Genomic DNA, 22,190 nt, shown 5'->3' with positions numbered 1-22,190 from the left:
CTAATAACACATGTTTATTGTACATGGCGTGAATGTAATTGATCATTGTACACGCTGATGTGTGTTACCTGATATAAAGACTCTTGTGTCTTGAACTCATGTGGATTTCTTGTCACGATATGGCAGGGCTAGGCGAGCCTTTCTATTAGGCAGACATTATATTCTATGCCTGATAATGTAACGTTAGGTTTAGCCCTTATATGAAAGGGAGAGATTAACCCCCCTTTATCAGACATGACTAGTGTTATCCTACATAACATCAGGTGCCTGCCCATTTCAGAGTTTGGTTGCTAACTAGGTCCATTCAGTTATTGTGCTTTTGAAATCCATAATTTACAAGTAGGCTATAAAAATAATGTTTAATTCCAGTAAGAATTAAAGGATGTCATTTAGCTCAGCCTATTGATGGTAGACAGTAGCTGGCAAGTGTGCATGCATGTCCTACGTCTTTAGCATGTGAATCTGTGGGTCACTATAAAGTTGTGCTGTTGTATACCTATTATTGCTATGCTGAGATCTGACCCCTGTCTCTTCCTTGACGCACACTTGCCATCTACTGTCTACCATCAATTAGGCCGAGCTAACTGACATCCCGTTCATTCTTACTTGCCATACAACGATGATCATGCACGAGATCACTGACCAATTGAACATCACCGTTCCAATCTAATGGGACTTCTCTGTTCCACCAGGTTCTTGACGGTGGTCCACTTCCAGGCAGCATGGGCCCCTCAGTGCAGTCAGATGAACGATGTGATGGGAGAGCTGGCAAAGGAGAACAAACACACCATGTTTGTCAAGGTACTATACCTTGTAATGGAGGTTACATGATGCCTGATACACATACTATACCTTGTGATGGAGATTACATGATGCCTGATACACATGCTATACCTTGTGATGGAGGTTACACGATGCCTGATATACATACTATACCTTGTGATGGAGATTACACAAGGCCTGATACACATACTATACCTTGTAATGGAGATTACATGATGCCTGATACACATGCTATACCTTGTGATGGAGGTTACACGATGCCTGATACACATACTATACCTTGTGATGGAGGTTACATGATGCCTGATACACATACTATACCTTGTGATGAAGGTTACATGATGCCTGATGCACATACTATACCTTGTGATGTATGTCACATGTAGTGATGTTGAATTGGATACCGGAGCTTCGAGGCATGAGTCGAAATCGCTAAGCAGCTAACTTTGAAGCACAGTGTATCGAGGTGTCCATCTCTTTTTTTCAGAAGTGCGTCATCAATATCCGAAGCATCGTTTGATCACTTGCTTTCTCAAACCGTGTGTTGCAGAGTGTGAGATCCCACTGATTTCGCCGTGCTTCCGGTGTTTTCTTCTATTCAGAGCTGCTTTCAAACACACTGACCTCTATTGGACACCGTACTTACAAATGTAGTTTCAGCTGGCCGGTACTGTAGCAGGTAGAGTAGGGAACTATGGGGACAGTCAGGTAGTTGAATGTTGTGAGATCGAATCCCATTAGAAGGCACACTTTAAAAAATATCTTTTAAAAAATGTGAAAGCACACTTTCTGCACTGTTAAATAGTTTTATTCAGTATAGTATAAGCTTCTGTCTTAAGCATCCTAAATAATGCCATAGACAAACATGAACAACATCACTCCTGCCCAGAACCACCTGTTCTCTACTCTCTGCCATTTTGTTCCTCTACATCGCCCACGCTCTTTCAATGTGTAGATAATGAAGCATATGATTTTTCCATTGTCTTAACAATGGAGTATTGCTTGATTTCCAGGTTTGAAATATACGTTTTTCCAAAAATAGTTAACGAGAAGAGTTATAGTACAACCCATCGGGCATCTCACTGCCCCCTAATCTGACATGTCTTGAAATATGCAGACAGAGGAATTACAAGTACATTTACATTGATAATACTTCTGACAGCCAACATTCTGTCTCCGCCCATCACTTTATGACATCACAACATTCCCAGAAGGCATGTATTATTGAGTCATTAATTAGTGTTACAACTTAAAGACATGACTCTGCTGTTGTGCTGTAGAATTTATGAATTTTTGTCTCTTGTATAATGAATTCTGTACATTTTTAGTTTGTACTGAATTTAAGCGTACAAGTTATTTTGTTAGTTATGTTCCAAAATTCCCTCCAACATCTGTTATTTTTTAAGTCTTGGTTTTGGCTGTGGCAGTCATGACACATTCAACACGTTGAGCATCTCCAGGCCTCCATCATACAAGCCACTGATGCGCCACTGGAACATCACATTTAAAAAAAAAAAGGTCTAATAAATAAATGTGATATTACACCGTCACAATAAATCCAGGATTTATTTTGATTCAGGTCTAAAGAAACATGATGATGTGAAGGAAATGTATTTCAGAAGAACAGAATATGAGTTGGTCTACTGTGGCTGTGATCTGATTCTGCTCCGTGCCAAAGTCAGCTAGTTCATTTAGCAGACAATATATATTTATAAGTCCTGTGCTATTATTTTATATTATATGATTTAGTAGTAAGAAGAATATAATTGACGTTATCTGAATACATTAAGACGGATGTGTTTCCCGTTATGGAGCGAGTGGACAAAGGAAGTGGCTGTAACTAGTAGAAGGAGGAGGAAGGGAAGCGCTACTAAGGTACACAATAGTACATTATGGTAGATAGAAGGTGCTCTTTGGTAGTAGAAAGAGGAGGAAGGGAAGCGATACTAAGGTACACAATAGTACATTATGGTAGATAGAAGGTGCTCTTTGGTAGTAGAAAGAGGAGGAAGGGAAGCGCTACTAAGGTACACAATGGTACATTATGGTAGACAGAAGGGGCTCTTTGGTAGTAGAAAGAGGAGGAAGGGAAGCGATACTAAGGTACACAATGGTACATTATGGTAGACAGAAGGGGCTCTTTGGTAGTAGAAAGAGGAGGAAGGGAAGCGCTACTAAGGTACACAATGGTACATTATGGTAGACAGAAGGGGCTCTTTGGTAGTAGAAAGAGGAGGAAGGGAAGCGCTACTAAGGTACATAATAGTACATTTTGCTAGACAGAAGGTGCTCTTTGGTAGTAGAAAGAGGAGGAAGGGAAGCGCTACTAAGGTACATAATAGTACATTTTGCTAGACAGAAGGTGCTCTTTGGTAGTAGAAAGAGGAGGAAGGGAAGCGCTACTAAGGTACACAATAGTACATTATGGTAGATAGAAGGTGCTCTTTGGTAGTAGAAAGAGGAGGAAGGGAAGCGCTACTAAGGTACATAATAGTACATTTTGCTAGACAGAAGGTGCTCTTTGGTAGTAGAAAGAGGAGGAAGGGAAGCGCTACTAAGGTACATAATAGTACATTTTGCTAGACAGAAGGTGCTCTTTGGTAGTAGAAAGAGGAGGAAGGGAAGCGCTACTAAGGTACATAATAGTACATTTTGCTAGACAGAAGGTGCTCTTTGGTAGTAGAAAGAGGAGGAAGGGAAGCGCTACTAAGGTACACAATAGTACATTATGGTAGATAGAAGGTGCTCTTTGGTAAAAGGGGTAAATTGGTCATCAAAAAGAAAGGAGGACCAAGGCACTCTTCATATGATTCATTAAAATGCCTTTATTTGTTCAATAGAAACAAAGTTGTTGTTTTTTACTTTGGAAGTGGCTATTTTAAAAAAAGAAGAAAATCAATAGGAAGTGGCTTTGTTGAGTGTAAAAGTGACCATTTGAAACAGGTCCTAAACACTAGATTTATAGTTATTCAGCAGCTGTAGTTGTGAATGATACACACTGTAGATCGTCTTAGAAATCAAAACATATATATATAGGCTGCATGATGGGACAATAGACTATTGATGAGTTGAGAAGGTTGAGGGAAAAAAGCTTGTGCTCTTGTTCCTCGCCTCAGGCTGCACAGCTGTTCTCTCGTCAAGTGGTCATGTTTTCACCCACCAGACTATTCTCAATTGAATCTGGTCTTAACTAATATGGGGGCAGGAACAGGGGGGGGGGGCAGGAACAGGGGGCAGGGGAAGGGGGCAGGAACAGGGGGGGGGGGCAGGAACAGGGGGCAGGGGAAGGGGGCAGGAACAGGGGGCAGGAACAGGGGGCATGGGGCAGGAACAGGGGGCAGGGGGCAGGAACAGGGGGCAGGAACGGGGGGGGGCAGGAACAGGGGGCAGGAACAGGGGGCATGGGGCAGGAACAGGGGGCAGGGGGCAGGAACAGGGGGCAGGGGGCAGGAACAGGGGGAAGGGGGCAGGAACAGGGGGCAGGAACAGGGGGCAGGGGGAAGGGGGCAGGAACACGGGGAAGGGGGCAGGAACACGGGGAAGGGGGCAGGAGAAGGGGGCAGGAACAGGGGGATGGGGCAGGAACAGGGGGCAGGTGGCAGGAAGGGGGCAGGAACAGGGGGCAGGGGCAGGAACAGGGGGCAGGAACGGGGAAGGGGGCAGGAACAGGGGGCAGGTGGCAGGAACAGGGGGCAGGAACAGGGGAAAGGGGGCAGGAACAGGGGGAAGGGGGCAGGAGCAGGGGAAAGGAACAGGGAACAGGGAACAGGAACAGGGAACAGGGGCCAGGAACAGGAACAGAGGGAAAGAACAGGAACAGGGGGGAAGGAACAGGGAACAGGAACAGGGGGAAGGAACAGGAACAGGGGGAAGGAACAGGGGGCAGGAAGAAAGGAACAGGGTGCAGGAACAGGAACTGGGCGCAGGAACAGGAACTGGGCGCAGGAACAGGAACTGGGCGCAGGAACAGGAACTGGGCGCAGGAACAGGAACTGGGGGCAGGAACAGGGGGAAGGGGGCAGGAACAGGGGGCAGGTGGCAGGAACAGGGGGCAGGAGCAGGGGGCAGGAACAGGGGGCAGGAACAGGGGGCAGGAGCAGGGGGAAGGGGAAGGGGGCAGGAGGAAGGGGGCAGGAACAGGGGGAAGGGGGCAGGGGGAAGGGGGCAGGAGCAGGGGGCAGGAGCAGAGAACAGGAACAGGGAACAGGAACAAGGGGCAGGAACAGGGAACAGGAACAGGGAGCAGAGAACAGGAACAGGGGGAAGGAACAGGGGGAAGGGGGCAGGTGGCAGGAACAGGGGACAGGAACAGGGGGAAGGGGGCAGGAACAGGGGGAAGGGGGCAGGAACAGGGGGCAGGAGCAGGGGGCAGGAGCAGGGGGAAGGGGGCAGGAACAGGGGAAGGGTGCAGGAGGAAGGAACAGGGGGCAGGTAAAGGGGGCAGGAACAGGGGACAGGAGCAGAGAACAGGTACAGGAACAAGGGGCAGGAACAGGGAACAGGGAGCAAGGGGATGGAACAGGGAGCAGGGGGAAGGAACAGGGGGCAGGAACAGGGAACAGGGGGCAGGAACAGGGGGAAAGAACAGGAACAGGGGGAAGGAACAGGGGGAAGGAACAGGGAACAGGAACAGGGGGAAGGAACAGGAACAGGGGGAAGGAACAGGAACAGGGGGCAGGAACCCACACATGTACTATTGTGGCCATTAGGACCTGATGGAGGGACAATAGAGCCCTGAGTACCAGGCCATTAGGACCTGATGGAGGGACAATAGAGCCCTGAGTACCAGGCCATTAGGACCTGATGGAGGGACAATAGAGCCCTGAGTACCAGGCCATTAGGACCTGATGGAGGGACAATAGAGCCCTGAGTACCAGGCCATTAGGACGTGATGGAGGGACAGTAGAGCCCTGAGTACCAGGCCATTAGGACCTGATGGAGGGACAATAGAGCCCTGAGTACCAGGCCATTAGGACCTGATGGAGGGACAATAGAGCCCTGAGTACCAGGCCATTAGGACCTGATGGAGGGACAATAGAGCCCTGATTACCAGGCCATTAGGACCTGATGGAGGGACAATAGAGCCCTGAGTACCAGGCCATTAGGACCTGATGGAGGGACAATAGAGCCCTGAGTACCAGGCCATTAGGTCCTGATGGTAGTTGGGTACCACCAAAGCATGTGCAGAGTGTAAAAAAGGGGATTACCCTGACTTAACGGTCACATAGAAGTTTTGAATTTGACTTGACTCATGACTGCCGGTGTGGCGGTAATATGGTCAAGAATAGAGAGAGAGGGTAGCGACAGGGTAGCATAGTGGTTAGAGGGGTGGCAGGGTAGCCTAGTGGTTAGAGGGGCGGCAGGGTAGCCTAGTGGTTAGAGTGTTGAACTAGTAACCGAAAGGTTGCAAGTTCTAATCCCAGAGCTGACAAGGTACAAATCTGTCGTTCTGCCCCTGAACATCCAACTGTTCCTAGACCAGTTAACCCACTGTTCCTAGACCAGTTAACCCACTGTTCCTAGACCAGTTAACCCACTGTTCCTAGACCAGTTAACCCACTGTTCCTAGACCAGTTAACCCACTGTTCCTAGACCAGTTAACCCACTGTTCCTAGACCAGTTAACCCACTGTTCCGAGACCAGTTAACCCACTGTCCCTAGGCCAGTTAACCCACTGTTCCGAGACCAGTTAACCCACTGTCCCTAGGCCAGTTAACCCACTGTTCCTAGACCAGTTAACCTACTGTTCCTAGACCAGTTAACCCACTGTTCCTAGACCAGTTAACCCACTGTTCCTAGACCAGTTAACCCACTGTTCCTAGACCAGTTAACCCACTGTTCCTAGACCAGTTAACCCACTGTTCCTAGACCAGTTAACCCACTGTTCCTAGACCAGTTAACCCACTGTTCCTAGACCACACTAGGCTGTCATTGAAAATAAGAATTTGTTCTTAGTTAACTGACTTGCCAAGTTAAATAAAGGCAAAACAAAGAAAAAAATAAAATATATATATAAATATTTAGACGAGCAGTAGATTGATATTTAATCCTACATATTGTACACTGTAAAACAGCTATTTTCTTAATTTGTGTTTCAAGTTATTTTTTTTCTCTTCCAAATTATGAACAATATTCCTACATATTCCAATACGAGTCTGCAGTTCCCGTACCAGCCTAGCTTGTCTCTAACCAATCAATAGCACTGTTCTTACCCGTGTCACATGGAAACAAGCATTTTACTATAAACGTTTAGTGCCTATGTGTTTCCATTCTCATAGCAGTATTTCACTGCGTTGATGTAGGTTGTGTTCATGTGGCCTATAAGTGTCTGTCGGCCATAATGCCTCGTGGATCAGGAACACCAACAGCAGAGTTCTGCTCCAGGCAGGAAATAAGGGAAGTCTGTAATCGCCTGTCTGTAATGGCTGGCTGCGACAACCCGGGTCAGTGATTTATGGATTACAATATGTGCTCGCTAAATATGATTGAACAATCTCTTCTGGGTCAATTTGTGCATCAATGTTTATTTTCTTTCCTCTGCCTGGGGGGGGGGGGGGGGGGGGTGGGGGGGGGGGGTTCTGGAAATTCATGGTGAAATTACAAACCTTCAAAAGCCCTGTTTGTGTGATGATCCAGTGTAGCTTCGAAAGCCCTGTTTGTGTGATGCTCCGGTGTAGCTTCAAAAGCCCTGTTTGTGTGATGCTCCGGTGTAGCTTCAAAAGCCCTGTTTGTGTGATGCTCCGGTGTAGCTTCAAAAGCCCTGTTTGTGTGATGCTCCGGTGTAGCTTCGAAAGCCCTGTTTGTGTGATGCTCCGGTGTAGCTTCGAAAGCCCTGTTTGTGTGATGCTCCGGTGTAGCTTCGAAAGCCCTGTTTGTGTGATGCTCCGGTGTAGCTTCAAAAGCCCTGTTTGTGTGATGCTCCGGTGTAGCTTCAAAAGCCCTGTTTGTGTGATGCTCCAGTGTAGCTTCAAAAGCCCTGTTTGTGTGATGCTCCGGTGTAGCTTCAAAAGCCCTGTTTGTGTGATGCTCCGGTGTAGCTTCAAAAGCCCTGTTTGTGTGATGCTCCGGTGTAGGACGGTAGCTAACTTGACTTTAAAAAAAAAAAGTTAACTCCTGTTGATATCAGAAACATCAGTGTGTTTCCTCACATGTAGCCAATTGTTTTTTTTTACACATTGAATTGACTTGAACACGTGAGAAATATTTATATATATTTAATGATTTTAAAGTAAATGAAAACTTGGAACTATTTTTATTCCTCTGTTAGTTTTTATTCCTCTGTTAGTTTGAGGTGTGTGTGTGGTCACGCCAGTTCCTTTAATTTGATCCTGGTGGATTACCACTGTCAAGAACAAAGCAACTATCCATCACCAATCATAGATCACAGCACCCCGAGCAGAGCAGGAGATGGTGCTGTTCTGCTCTCTCATTTGTCTTGCTTGTTAGACATATCAAAGTGGTGAATGTGTGCTTTATTTTCTCCCTGAAGGGTGATGCCTGCTGGCTAAATAAACCTAGTGTTGAGGGGAAACTCTGTGGGGTGCAGTGGGGTTCTTCATGTGTGGATGCAGACATTGTTTGATGGCTTGGAAAGGGAACAAAGGGGTATCAACATTTATGTGGATGATCCCTCATTCACTCCATCTCTTTCTCCCTTCCTCTTCCCTTCCTCCCTCATTCACTCCATCTCTTTCTCCCTTCCTCTTCCCTTCCTCCCTCCTTCCCTCCTCTCTCTCCCTCATCCCTTCCTCTCTCCCTCAATCCCTTCCTCCCTCATTCACTCCATCTCTTTCTCCCTTCCTCTTCCTTTCCTCCCTCCTTCCCTCCTCTCTCTCCCTCCATCCCTTCCTCTCTCTCCCTCCATCCCTTCCTCTCTCCTTCTCTCCTCTCTCCCTCCATCCCTTCCTCCCTCCTTCCCTCCTCTCTCTCTCCCTCCACCCCTTCCTCCCTCCTTCCCTCCTCCCTTTCTCTCTCCATCCCTTCCTTCCTCCCTCCTCTCTCTCCCCCCATCCCTTCCTCCCTCCTCTCTCTCACACTTCCTCCCTCCTTCCCTCCTCTCTCTCACCCTTCCTCTGTCCTTCCCTCCTCTCACCCTTCCTCCCTCCTTCCCTCCTCTCTCTCTCCCTCCATCCCTTCCTTCCTCCCTCCTACCCTCCTCTCTCTCTCTCTCTCTCTCTCTCTCTCTCCACCCCTTCCTCCCTCCTCTCTCTCCCTCCATCCCTTCCTCCCTCCACCCCTTCCTCCCTCCTACCCTCCTCTCTGTCTTACAGCTGGAGGCAGAAGCAGTGCCAGAGGTATCAGAGAAATATGAGATTACCTCAGTCCCTACCTTCCTCTTCTTTAAGGTGAGTCTTATTACCTCAGTCACGACCTTCCTCTTCTTTAAGGTGAGTCTTATTACCCCAGTCCCGACCTTCCTGTCCTGTAAGGTGAGTCAAGTAGTGTAAAAAACTAAGTTCCACTACTTGGCCAAAAGTATTATTGGATTCGGCTATTTCAGCCACACCCGTTGCTGACAGGTGTATAAAATCAAGCACACAGCCATGCAATCTCCATAGACAAACATGGGCAGTAGAATGTCCTTACTGAAGAGCTCAGTGACTTTCAATGTGGCACCGTCATAGGATGTCACCTTTCCAACAAGTCAGTTGGTCACATTTCTGCCCTGCTAGAGCCGCCCCGGTCAACTGTAAGTGCTGTTATTGAGATATGGAAACGTCTAGGAGCAACAGCAGCTCAGCTGTGAAGTGGTAGGCCACACAAGCTCACAGAACGGGACCGTTGAGTGCTGTAACGCGTAAAAATCGTCTGTCCTCAGTTGAAACACTCACTACCGAGTTTAAAACTGCCTCTGGAGGCAACGTCAGCACAATATCTGTTCGTCAAGAGCTTCATGAAATGGGTTTCCGTGGTTGAGCAGCCGCACACAAGCCTAAGATCACCATGCGAAATGCCAAGGGTCAGCTGGAGTGATGTGAAGATCGCGGCCATTGGACTCTGGAGCAGTGGAAACGCATTCTCTGGAGTTATGAATCACGCTTCACCATCTGTCAGTCCGACAGACAAATCTGGGTTTGGCAAATGCCAGGAGAACGCTACCTGCCCCAATGCATAGTGCCAACTGTAAAGTCTGGTGGAGGAGGAATAATGGTCTGTTTTTCATAGTTTGGGCCAGTCCAAGTGAAGGGAAATCTTATCGATACAATGACATTCTAGACAATTCTGTGCATCCAACTTTGTGGCAACTGTTTGGGGAAGGCCATTTCCTGTTTCAGCATGACAATGCCCCCGTGCACTAAGTGAGGACCATACAGAAAGGGTTTGAAGATCGGTGTGGTAGAACTTGACTGGTCTGAACAGAGCCCTGACCACAACCCCATCAAACACCTTTGGGATGAATTGGAACGCCGAATGCGAGCCAGGCCTAATCACCCAACATCAGTGCCCGACCTCACTGATACTCTTGTGTCTGAATGGAAGCAAGTCCCCGCAGTAATGTTCCAACATCTAGTGGAAAGCCTTCCCAGAAGAGTGGAGGCTGTTACAGCAGCAAAGGGGGGGACCAACTCCATATTATGGCCATGAACATACCTTTGGTCATGTATTTTGTGTGTGTGTGTGTATAAACTCAGCAAAAAAAGAAACGCCCCTTTTTCAGGACCCTGTCTTTCAAAGATAATTCATAAAAATCCAAATAACTTCGCAGATCTTCATTGTAAAGGGTTTAAACACTGTTTCCCAGGCTTGTTCAATGAACCATAAACAATTCATGAACATGCACCTGTGGAACGTCGTTAAGACACTAACAGCTTACAGACGGTAGGCAATTAAGGTCACAGTTATGAAAACTTAGGACACTAAAGAGGCCTTTCTACTGACTCTGAAAGATGCTCAAGGTCCCTGCTCATCTGCGTGAATGTGCCTTAGGCATGCTGCAAGGAGGCATGAGGACTGCAGATGTGGCCAGGGCAATAAATTGCAATGTCCGTACTGTGAGAAGCTTAAGACAGCGCTACGGGGAGGCAGGACGGACAGCTGATCATCCTCGCAGTGGCAAACCACGTGTAACAACACCTGCACAGGATCGGTACATCCGAACATCACACCTGCGGGACAGGTACAGAATGGCAACAACAACTTCCCGAGTTACACCAGGAATGCACAATCCATCAGTGCTCAGACTGTCCACAATAGGCTGAGAGAGGATGGACTGAGGGCTTGTAGACCTGTTGTTAGGCAGGTCCTCACCAGATGTTACCGGCAATAACGTCGCCTATGGGCACAAACCCACCCTCGTTGGACCAGACATGACTGGCAAAAAGCGCTCTTCATTGACGAGTCGCGGTTTTGTCTCACCAGGGGTGATGGTCGGATTCGCGTTTATCGTCGAAGGAATGAGCGTTACACCGAGGCCTGTACTCTGGAGCGAGATCGAGTTGGAGGTGGAGGGTCCGTCATGGTCTGGGGCGGTGTGTCACAGCATCATCGGACTGAGCTTGTTGTCATTGCAGGCAATCTCAACGCTATGCGTTACAGGGAAGACATCCTCCTCCCTCATGTGGTAACCTTCCTGCAGGCTCATCCTGACATGACCCTCCAAGCATGACAATGCCACCAGCCATACTGCTCGTTCTGTGTGTGATTTCCTGCAAGACAGGAATGTCAGTGTTCTGCCATGGCCAGCGAAGAGCCCGGATCTCAATCCCATTCAGCATGTCTGGGACCTGTTGGATCGAAGGGTGACGGCTAGCCATTCCCCCCCAGAAATGTCCGGGAACTTGCAGGTGCCTTGGTGGAAGAGTGGGATAACATCTCACAGCAAGAACTCGCAAATCTGGTGCAGTCCATGAGGAGGAGATGCACTGCAGTACTTAATGCAGCTGGTGGCCACCAGATCCTACTGTTACTTTTGATTTTCACCCCCCCTTTGTTCAGGGACACATTATTAAATTTCTGTTAGTCACATGTCTGTGGAACTTGTTCAGTTTATGTCTCAGTTGTTGAATCTTGTTATGTTCATACAAATATTTACACATGTTAAGTTTGCTGAAAATAAACACAGTTGACAGGGAGAGGACTTTTTAAAAAAAATTGTTGCTGAGTTTATATATATCTTCCTACCTACATACAGTACCAATCAAAAGTTTGGACACACCTTTTCATTCCAGGGTTTTTCTTTATTTTTACTATTTTCTACATCGTAGAATAATAGTGAAGACATCAAAACGATGAAATAACACATATGGAATCATGTAGTAACCCCCCAAAAATGGTAAACAAATCTAAATATATTTGAGATTATTCAAAGTAGCCACCCTTTGCCTTGATGACAGCTTTGCGCACTTTTGGTATTCTCTCAACTAGCTTCACGTGGAAGGCTTTGCCAACAGTCTTGAAGGAGTTCCCACATATTCTGATCACTTGCTTTACTGAAGTTGCGAGACATTGCAAGCCAAGAAATTGTGAGCAACATTATTTCGTTGCGAGCTACAACTTTTCATTGCTGATAGAGTCAGAACCGTGCACTAGGCCTGTCTGCCCTCTCGCTCCGTCTGCCCACTAGCTCGCTATGGAAGATGTGGAAGCCAGTGTTTGTGTTCTCGGAAGTACGATAACTAATCATATCTCCTCCATTCCAAAAATGCTGGATCTTAGGAGTCGATTCCTGGCGTTATTGAATCTTGACACCCCCTGAAATAGGAGTCGATTCCTGGCGGAATTGAATCTTGACTCCCCCTGAAATAGGAGTCAAGGAATCAACTTATTTTGGGGTCGACTCTTCACTGCTACGTCATCGTCGTTAACAGTTGGACAAATGGCAGTACTTTATGACAATACTTTGAGAAGTTAATTTTATTTTTAACCTTTATTTAACTGTGTAAGTCAGCTAAGAACAAATTCTTATTTTCAATGATGGCCTATGGGGGAACAGTGGGTTATGGGGGAACACTGCCTGTTCACGGGCAGAACGACAGATTTGTACCTTGTCAGCTCGGGGATTTGAACTTGCAACCTTCCGGTTACTGGACCAACGCTCTAACCACTAGGCTACCCAGCCACCCCAGGGTAGAAGGAAATGAGAAGGAAATGCAGACGTTGTGAGGTGGAATTGAGGTTCAGTAATAGTAGAACAGGTAGAATGCTTCACCATCTGAAAGGGACTCACCGTGAGACCCAGGTCTGAAAGAGACCCAGGTCTGAAAGGGACTCACGTGAGACCCAGGTCTGAAAGATACCCAGGTCTGAAAGGGACTCACCGTGAGACCCAGGTCTGAAAGATACCCAGGTCTGAATGGGACTCACCGTGAGACCCAGGTCTGAATGGGACTCACCGTGAGACCCAGGTCTGAAAGGGACTCACCGTGAGACCCAAACCGCTGCTGCCAGCAGCACAGCTGCGTTTGTTGTGGAGTTTATGAATTTTTCTTGCCGTTTTATAACGGAAAACTGGAAGAAAAAAACAAGTGTTTGAAATAAACATTTACTGTGTCAAGTTCATTAGTTATTTTATTCATTTTTTTGTACAGTATGGTAAGTAACATGCTCCCCTTGGGATGCCTCTATCAGCCTCCGAGGCTGCTGGTAAGTGCCTGTCTGTTAGGAGAGGTAACACACACTGGGTATCAGGATCAGTAGGAGAATAAAACACTAGTTTACAGCTTCTCCACAGTTAGTACCATAATAACCTAGTTTACAGCTTCTCCACAGTTAGTACCATAATAACCTAGTTTATAGCTTCTCCAGTCAGTACCATAATAACCTAGTTTACAGCTTCTCCACAGTCAGTACCATAATAACCTAGTTTACAGCTTCTCCACAGTCAGTACCATAATAACCTAGTTTATAGCTTCTCCACAGTTAGTACCATAATAACCTAGTTTATAGCTTCTCCACAGTCAGTACCATAATAACCTAGTTTATAGCTTCTCCACAGTCAGTACCATAATAACCTAGTTTATAGCTTCTCCACAGTCAGTACCATAATAACCTAGTTTATAGCTTCTCCACAGTCAGTACCATAATAACCTAGTTTACAGCTTCTCCACAGTCAGTACCATAATAACCTAGTTTATAGCTTCTCCACAGTTAGTACCATAATAACCTAGTTTACAGCTTCTCCACAGTTAGTACCATAATAACCTAGTTTACGGCTTCTCCACAGTCAGTACCATAATAACCTAGTTTATAGCTTCTCCACAGTTAGTACCATAAAACACTAGTTTACAGCTTCTCCACAGTCAGTGCCATAATAACCTAGTTTACAGCTTCTCCACAGTTAGTACCATAATAACCTAGTTTACAGCTTCTCCACAGTTAGTACCATAATAACCTAGTTTATAGATTCTCCACAGTTAGTACCATAATAACCTAGTTTATAGCTTCTCCACAGTCAGTACCATAATAACCTAGTTTATAGCTTCTCCACAGTCAGTACCATAATAACCTAGTTTACAGCTTCTCCACAGTTAGTACCATAATAACCTAGTTTACAGCTTCTCCACAGTTAGTACCATAATAACCTAGTTTACAGCTTCTCCACAGTCAGTACCATAATAACCTAGTTTATAGCTTCTCCACAGTCAGTACTATAATAACCTAGTTTACAGCTTTTCCACAGTTAGTACCATAATAACCTAGTTTATAGATTCTCCACAGTTAGTACCATAATAACCTAGTTTACAGCTTCTCCACAGTACTATAATAACCTAGTTTACAGATTCTCCACAGTTAGTACCATAAAACACTAGTTTACAGCTTCTCCACAGTCAGTACCATAATAACCTAGTTTACAGCTTCTCCACAGTCAGTACCATAATAACCTAGTTTACAGCTTCTCCACAGTCAGTACCATAATAACCTAGTTTATAGCTTCTCCACAGTTAGTACCATAATAACCTAGTTTATAGCTTCTCCACAGTCAGTACCATAATAACCTAGTTTATAGCTTCTCCACAGTCAGTACCATAATAACCTAGTTTATAGCTTCTCCACAGTCAGTACCATAATAACCTAGTTTATAGCTTCTCCACAGTCAGTACCATAATAACCTAGTTTATAGCTTCTCCACAGTCAGTACCATAATAACCTAGTTTATAGCTTCTCCACAGTTAGTACCATAATAACCTAGTTTACAGCTTCTCCACAGTTAGTACCATAATAACCTAGTTTACAGATTCTCCACAGTTAGTACCATAATAACCTAGTTTACAGCTTCTCCACAGTTAGTACCATAATAACCTAGTTTACAGCTTCTCCACAGTCAGTACCATAATAACCTAGTTTACAGCTTCTCCACAGTTAGTACCATAATAACCTAGTTTATAGATTCTCCACAGTTAGTACCATAATAACCTAGTTTACAGCTTCTCCACAGTACTATAATAACCTAGTTTACAGATTCTCCACAGTTAGTACCATAAAACACTAGTTTACAGCTTCTCCACAGTCAGTACCATAATAACCTAGTTTACAGCTTCTCCACAGTTAGTACCATAAAACACTAGTTTACAGCTTCTCCACAGTCAGTACCATAAAACACTAGTTTACAGCTTCTCCACAGTTAGTACCATAATAACCTAGTTATAGCTTCTCCACAGTCAGTACCATAATAACCTAGTTTACAGGTTCTCCACAGTTAGTACCATAATAACCTAGTTTATAGCTTCTCCACAGTCCGTACCATAATAACCTAGTTTACAGCTTCTCCACAGTCAGTACCATAATAACCTAGTTTACAGCTTCTCCACAGTTAGTACCATAATAACCTAGTTTATAGATTCTCCACAGTTAGTACCATAATAACCTAGTTTACAGCTTCTCCACAGTTAGTACCATAATAACCTAGTTTATAGCTTCTCCACAGTCAGTACCATAATAACCTAGTTTATAGCTTCTCCACAGTCAGTACCATAATAACCTAGTTTACAGCTTCTCCACAGTTAGTACCATAATAACATAGTTTACAGCTTCTCCACAGTTAGTACCATAATAACCTAGTTTACAGCTTCTCCACAGTCAGTACCATAATAACCTAGTTTATAGCTTCTCCACAGTCAGTACTATAATAACCTAGTTTACAGCTTTTCCACAGTTAGTACCATAATAACCTAGTTTATAGATTCTCCACAGTTAGTACCATAATAACCTAGTTTACAGCTTCTCCACAGTACTATAATAACCTAGTTTACAGATTCTCCACAGTTAGTACCATAAAACACTAGTTTACAGCTTCTCCACAGTCAGTACCATAATAACCTAGTTTACAGCTTCTCCACAGTCAGTACCATAATAACCTAGTTTACAGCTTCTCCACAGTCAGTACCATAATAACCTAGTTTATAGCTTCTCCACAGTTAGTACCATAATAACCTAGTTTATAGCTTCTCCACAGTCAGTACCATAATAACCTAGTTTATAGCTTCTCCACAGTCAGTACCATAATAACCTAGTTTATAGCTTCTCCACAGTCAGTACCATAATAACCTAGTTTATAGCTTCTCCACAGTCAGTACCATAATAACCTAGTTTATAGCTTCTCCACAGTCAGTACCATAATAACCTAGTTTATAGCTTCTCCACAGTTAGTACCATAATAACCTAGTTTACAGCTTCTCCACAGTACTATAATAACCTAGTTTACAGATTCTCCACAGTTAGTACCATAATAACCTAGTTTACAGCTTCTCCACAGTTAGTACCATAATAACCTAGTTTACAGCTTCTCCACAGTCAGTACCATAATAACCTAGTTTACAGCTTCTCCACAGTTAGTACCATAATAACCTAGTTTATAGATTCTCCACAGTTAGTACCATAATAACCTAGTTTACAGCTTCTCCACAGTACTATAATAACCTAGTTTACAGATTCTCCACAGTTAGTACCATAAAACACTAGTTTACAGCTTCTCCACAGTCAGTACCATAATAACCTAGTTTACAGCTTCTCCACAGTTAGTACCATAAAACACTAGTTTACAGCTTCTCCACAGTCAGTACCATAAAACACTAGTTTACAGCTTCTCCACAGTTAGTACCATAATAACCTAGTTATAGCTTCTCCACAGTCAGTACCATAATAACCTAGTTTACAGGTTCTCCACAGTTAGTACCATAATAACCTAGTTTATAGCTTCTCCACAGTCCGTACCATAATAACCTAGTTTACAGCTTCTCCACAGTCAGTACCATAATAACCTAGTTTACAGCTTCTCCACAGTTAGTACCATAATAACCTAGTTTATAGATTCTCCACAGTTAGTACCATAATAACCTAGTTTACAGCTTCTCCACAGTTAGTACCATAATAACCTAGTTTATAGCTTCTCCACAGTCAGTACCATAATAACCTAGTTTATAGCTTCTCCACAGTCAGTACCATAATAACCTAGTTTACAGCTTCTCCACAGTTAGTACCATAATAACATAGTTTACAGCTTCTCCACAGTTAGTACCATAATAACCTAGTTTACAGCTTCTCCACAGTCAGTACCATAATAACCTAGTTTATAGCTTCTCCACAGTCAGTACTATAATAACCTAGTTTACAGCTTCTCCACAGTTAGTACCATAATAACCTAGTTTATAGATTCTCCACAGTTAGTACCATAATAACCTAGTTTACAGCTTCTCCACAGTACTATAATAACCTAGTTTACAGATTCTCCACAGTTAGTACCATAAAACACTAGTTTACAGCTTCTCCACAGTCAGTACCATAATAACCTAGTTTACAGCTTCTCCACAGTCAGTACCATAATAACCTAGTTTATAGCTTCTCCACAGTCAGTACCATAATAACCTAGTTTATAGCTTCTCCACAGTCAGTACCATAATAACCTAGTTTATAGCTTCTCCACAGTCAGTACCATAATAACCTAGTTTATAGCTTCTCCACAGTCAGTACCATAATAACCTAGTTTATAGCTTCTCCACAGTCAGTACCATAATAACCTAGTTTATAGCTTCTCCACAGTTAGTACCATAATAACCTAGTTTACAGCTTCTCCACAGTACTATAATAACCTAGTTTACAGATTCTCCACAGTTAGTACCATAATAACCTAGTTTACAGCTTCTCCACAGTTAGTACCATAATAACCTAGTTTACAGCTTCTCCACAGTTAGTACCATAAAACACTAGTTTACAGCTTCTCCACAGTCAGTACCATAATAACCTAGTTTACAGCTTCTCCACAGTTAGTACCATAATAACCTAGTTTATAGATTCTCCACAGTTAGTACCATAATAACCTAGTTTACAGCTTCTCCACAGTACTATAATAACCTAGTTTACAGATTCTCCACAGTTAGTACCATAAAACACTAGTTTACAGCTTCTCCACAGTCAGTACCATAATAACCTAGTTTATAGCTTCTCCACAGTCAGTACCATAATAACCTAGTTTACAGCTTCTCCACAGTCAGTACCATAATAACCTAGTTTATAGCTTCTCCACAGCCAGTACTATAATAACCTAGTTTACAGCTTCTCCACAGTCAGTACCATAATAACCTAGTTTACAGCTTCTCCACAGTCAGTACCATAATAACCTAGTTTACAGCTTCTCCACAGTCAGTACCATAATAACCTAGTTTACAGCTTCTCCACAGTTAGTATCATAAAACACTAGTTTACAGCTTCTCCACAGTCAGTACCATAATAACCTAGTTTACAGCTTCTCCACAGTTAGTATCATAAAACACTAGTTTACAGCTTCTCCACAGTTAGTACCATAATAACCTAGTTTACAGCTTCTCCACAGTTAGTTCTGTCAGGCCTTCACTGATGATTTAACATGCCAAACATTAAACTGGGAGAGGACTCCTGTCCTTGAATCTCTTTCTGTCTTTCTCGCCCTTTTTTTTTCCCGGCCTCTCTCTCTTTCTTGGATCTCTCTCTCTCTCAACCCTCCTCCTCTAGAATAATACAAACATGCAAACAAAAAGAAAAAACATTACGTTAAAATATTAATGTTATTTTTCTTTCTCCCCCCCCCTATCCTCTGGTGGGTCTCAGGGTGGCCAGAAGATTGACAGGCTGGACGGAGCTCATGCCCCAGAGCTGACCAATAAGGTCCAGAGGCTGTCGGTCAGCTCGGGGGGGCTGGGCGGGCCAGGGGCGGAGCCCCCTAAAGAGGACCTTAATGAGCGTCTGAAGAGACTGATCAACGCAGCACCCTGCATGCTCTTCATGAAGGGCTCCCCCCAGGAACCCCGCTGCGGTAAATAGAGAGAGAGAGAGAGTGTGGGGGTGTGGTCTTCATGAACAGGCTCCCGCTGTGGAAAACACACACGGGCCAGGCCTGGTAATTAGAGAGAAACAGGGGGATTGGTGGTGGAGGAGGAGGATGAGAGGCAGGCCTGGTGGTGGTGGAGGAGGAGAGGCAGGCCTGGTGGTGGTGGAGGAGGAGAGGCTGGCCTGGTGCTGGTGGAGGAGGAGAGGCTGGCCTGGTGCTGGTGGAGGAGGTGAGGCAGGCCTGGTGGTGGAGGAGGAGGAGAGGCAGGCCTGGTGGTGGTGGAGGAGGAGGAGAGGCAGGCCTGGTGGTGGAGGAGGAGGAGAGGCAGGCCTGGTGGTGGTGGAGGAGGAGAGGCAGGCCTGGTGGTGGTGGAGGAGGAGAGGCAGGCCTGGTGGTGGAGGAGGAGGAGAGGCAGGCCTGGTGGTGGTGGAGGAGGAGGAGAGGCAGGCCTGCTGGTGGTGGAGGAGGAGGAGAGGCAGGCCTGCTGGTGGTGGAGGAGGAGGAGAGGCAGGCCTGCTGGTGGTGGAGGAGGAGGAGAGGCAGGCCTGCTGGTGGTGGAGGAGGAGGAGACGCAGGCTTGGTGGTGGAGGAGGAGGAGACACAGGCTTGGTGGTGGAGGAGGAGGAGAGGCAGGCCTGGTGGTGGAGGAGGAGGAGAGGCAGGCCTGGTGGTGGAGGAGGAGGAGAGGCAGGCCTGGTGGTGGAGGAGGAGGAGAGGCAGGCCTGGTGGTGGAGGAGGAGAGGCAGGCCTGGTGGTGGAGGAGGAGAGGCAGGCCTGGTGGTGGAGGAGGAGAGGCAGTCCTGGTGGTGGAGGAGAGGCAGGCCTGGTGGTGGAGGAGAGGCAGGCCTGGTGGTGGAGGAGAGGCAGGCCTGGTGGTGGAGGAGAGGCAGGCCTGGTGGTGGAGGAGGACATTACACTGTAAGGGGTTGAGGTTCCACTCCCAACCACACCACTGTTTATAAGTATCAGTATTAGGGTTCAAGGTAGTTTTAGTTTAAAATCTAAACCCATAAGTGTTATTTTTCACCTCATCCTGAAATGTATCTCTAAATATTTTTCATCTTTATAAAGAAGCCAAGTTGTAGTGTTTGTGAACTCTAGTTTAATCTATTCCCCACCAAGCCACGTGATGCTGTGACTACGACCTCGCTAGTTCTTTAAAGAAGCCCTCTAAACCTGAATTTAAAGGTTACACACTTATACACCATGTAGAACACATGCTCCTAACACATTACACGCTCTGTCTGTGTGTGTGTCTGCGAGTGTGTGTGTGTCTGTGAGTGTGTGTGTCTGTGAGTGTCTGTGTCTGTGTGTGTGTGTGTGTGTGTGTGTGTGTGTGTGTGCATAATAACTTAACTTTCCTTGAAATAAGAAATCAGCTTTTTTATGTTTCTTTCTCCTGGAGCTGTATGGTCTGTCTGCGGTGCGCGACCCCCCCCTGACCCTTTAGGAGAAGGAGAGAGGGGCAACAACCCCTCGCCAATCAATCGTGCGTGTCTGGGTCTAGGATAGAGAGCCTCTAGCCAGAGAAAGCAGCTGGGTCTGGTGTAGTAGAAACAAGTTAATATAGTGGCATGTAGCTGAATAACCATTAGTTAGGGGCCTCTAGCTGTTTTATAATGAATTCCCCCATGAATGAATGAAGTATCAGAATGAGAGTTTCACTGCAGGCTCTACATGCAGGCAACAGATCACCCCTCCTCTACTCCTGTTCCCTCTTTCTGTTCCCTTCTCTTTTTCTCTGCCTCTCTCGCTTTCTTTCTTGATCGCTCACTCTCCTCTCCTTCTCCCTCTTGTTCTCCTCTCTCTCCCTCTTTCTCCTCTCTCCTCTCTCGCTTTCTTTCTTGATCGCTCGCTCTCCTCTCCCTCTCCTTCTCCCTCTTTCTCCTCTCTTTCTCCCTCTTTCTCCTCTCTTTCTCCCTCTTTCTCCTCTCTCTCTTTCTCCCTCTTTCTCCTCTCTCTCTTTCTCCCTCTTTCTCCCTCTTTCTCCCTCTTTCTCCTCTTTCTCCCTCTTTCTCCTCTCTTTCTCCTCTCTTTCTCCTCTCTTTCTCCTCTCTCTCTCTTTCTCTCTTTCTCCTCTCTCTCTTTCTCCTCTCTCTCTTTCTCCTCTCTCCCTCTTTCTCCTCTCTCCCTCTTTCTCCTCTCTCCCTCTTTCTCCTCTCTCCCTCTTTCTCCTCTCTCCCTCTTTCTCCTCTCTCCCTCTTTCTCCTCCCTCCCTCTTTCTCCTCTCCTTCTTTCTCCTCCCTCCCTCTTTCTCCTCTCCTTCTTTCTCCTCTCTCCCACTTTCTCCTCTCCCACTTTCTCCTCTCCCTCTTTCTCCTCTCCCTCTTTCTCCTCTCTTTCTCCCTCTTTCTCCTCTTTCTCCTCTCTCTTTCTCTCTTGCTCCTCTCTCCCTCTTTCTCATCTCTCCCTCTTTCTCCTCTCTCTCTTTCTCCCTCTCTCCCTCTTTCTCCCTCTTTCTCCTCTTTCTCCCTCTTTCTCCTCTCTTTCTCCTCTCTCTCTCTTTCTCTCTTTCTCCTCTCTCTCTTGCTCCTCTCTCCCTCTTTCTCCTCTCTCCCTCTTTCTCCTCTCTCCCTCTTTCTCCTCTCTCCCTCTTTCTCCTCTCCCTCTTTCTCCTCTCCCTCTTTCTCCTCTCTCCCTCTTTCTCCTCCCTCCCTCTTTCTCCTCTCCTTCTTTCTCCTCCCTCCCTCTTTCTCCTCTCCTTCTTTCTCCTCTCTCCCACTTTCTCCTCTCCCACTTTCTCTTCTCCCTCTTTCTCCTCTCCCTCTTTCTCCTCTCTTTCTCCCTCTTTCTCCTCTTTCTCCTCTTTCTCCTCTCTCTTTCTCTCTTGCTCCTCTCTCCCTCTTTCTCATCTCTCCCTCTTTCTCATCTCTCCCTCTTTCTCCTCTCTCCCTCTTTCTCCTCTCTCCCTCTTTCTCCTCTCTCCCTCTTTCTCCTCTCTCCCTCTTTCTCCTCTCCCTCCTCTCTCTTTTCTTTCTCTCGCTCTTCTTTCTCTCTCTCGTTCTCTCCCTCCACCCTCGTTTCCATCTGTCTATTCCCCTCTGTCACAGTCGCTTCTCAAAACACTGACTCACTCTCATGTATCAAGGACATAACACATACCTGCCTCATATTTAAACAGTGATCCTGTCCATGCCAATGTGGACCCATGTCAGTCGTAAGATACAGT

The 22,190-nt window shown here is 45.7% G+C and overlaps 1 protein-coding gene across 1 annotated transcript in view; it reads left to right on the top strand.

Annotated features, from left to right (window-relative positions):
* Positions 1-22,190, top strand: part of LOC110531398 (glutaredoxin 3-like) — a 38,762-nt gene that overhangs the window by 437 nt on the left and 16,135 nt on the right. Inside the window, exons 2-4 of the mRNA XM_036988702.1 lie at positions 693-801; positions 9,054-9,128; positions 18,802-19,006. Coding sequence (XP_036844597.1) covers positions 693-801; positions 9,054-9,128; positions 18,802-19,006 — 389 coding nt within the window. The remainder of the gene's footprint in view (positions 1-692; positions 802-9,053; positions 9,129-18,801; positions 19,007-22,190) is intronic.

Source organism: Oncorhynchus mykiss, chromosome 1 (assembly GCF_013265735.2).
Source record: "Oncorhynchus mykiss isolate Arlee chromosome 1, USDA_OmykA_1.1, whole genome shotgun sequence".
NCBI classification, from domain to species: Eukaryota; Metazoa; Chordata; class Actinopteri; order Salmoniformes; family Salmonidae; genus Oncorhynchus; species Oncorhynchus mykiss.
Note: the sequence above shows the minus strand (reverse complement) of the source record. Positions and strands in the feature narration are given on the sequence as shown.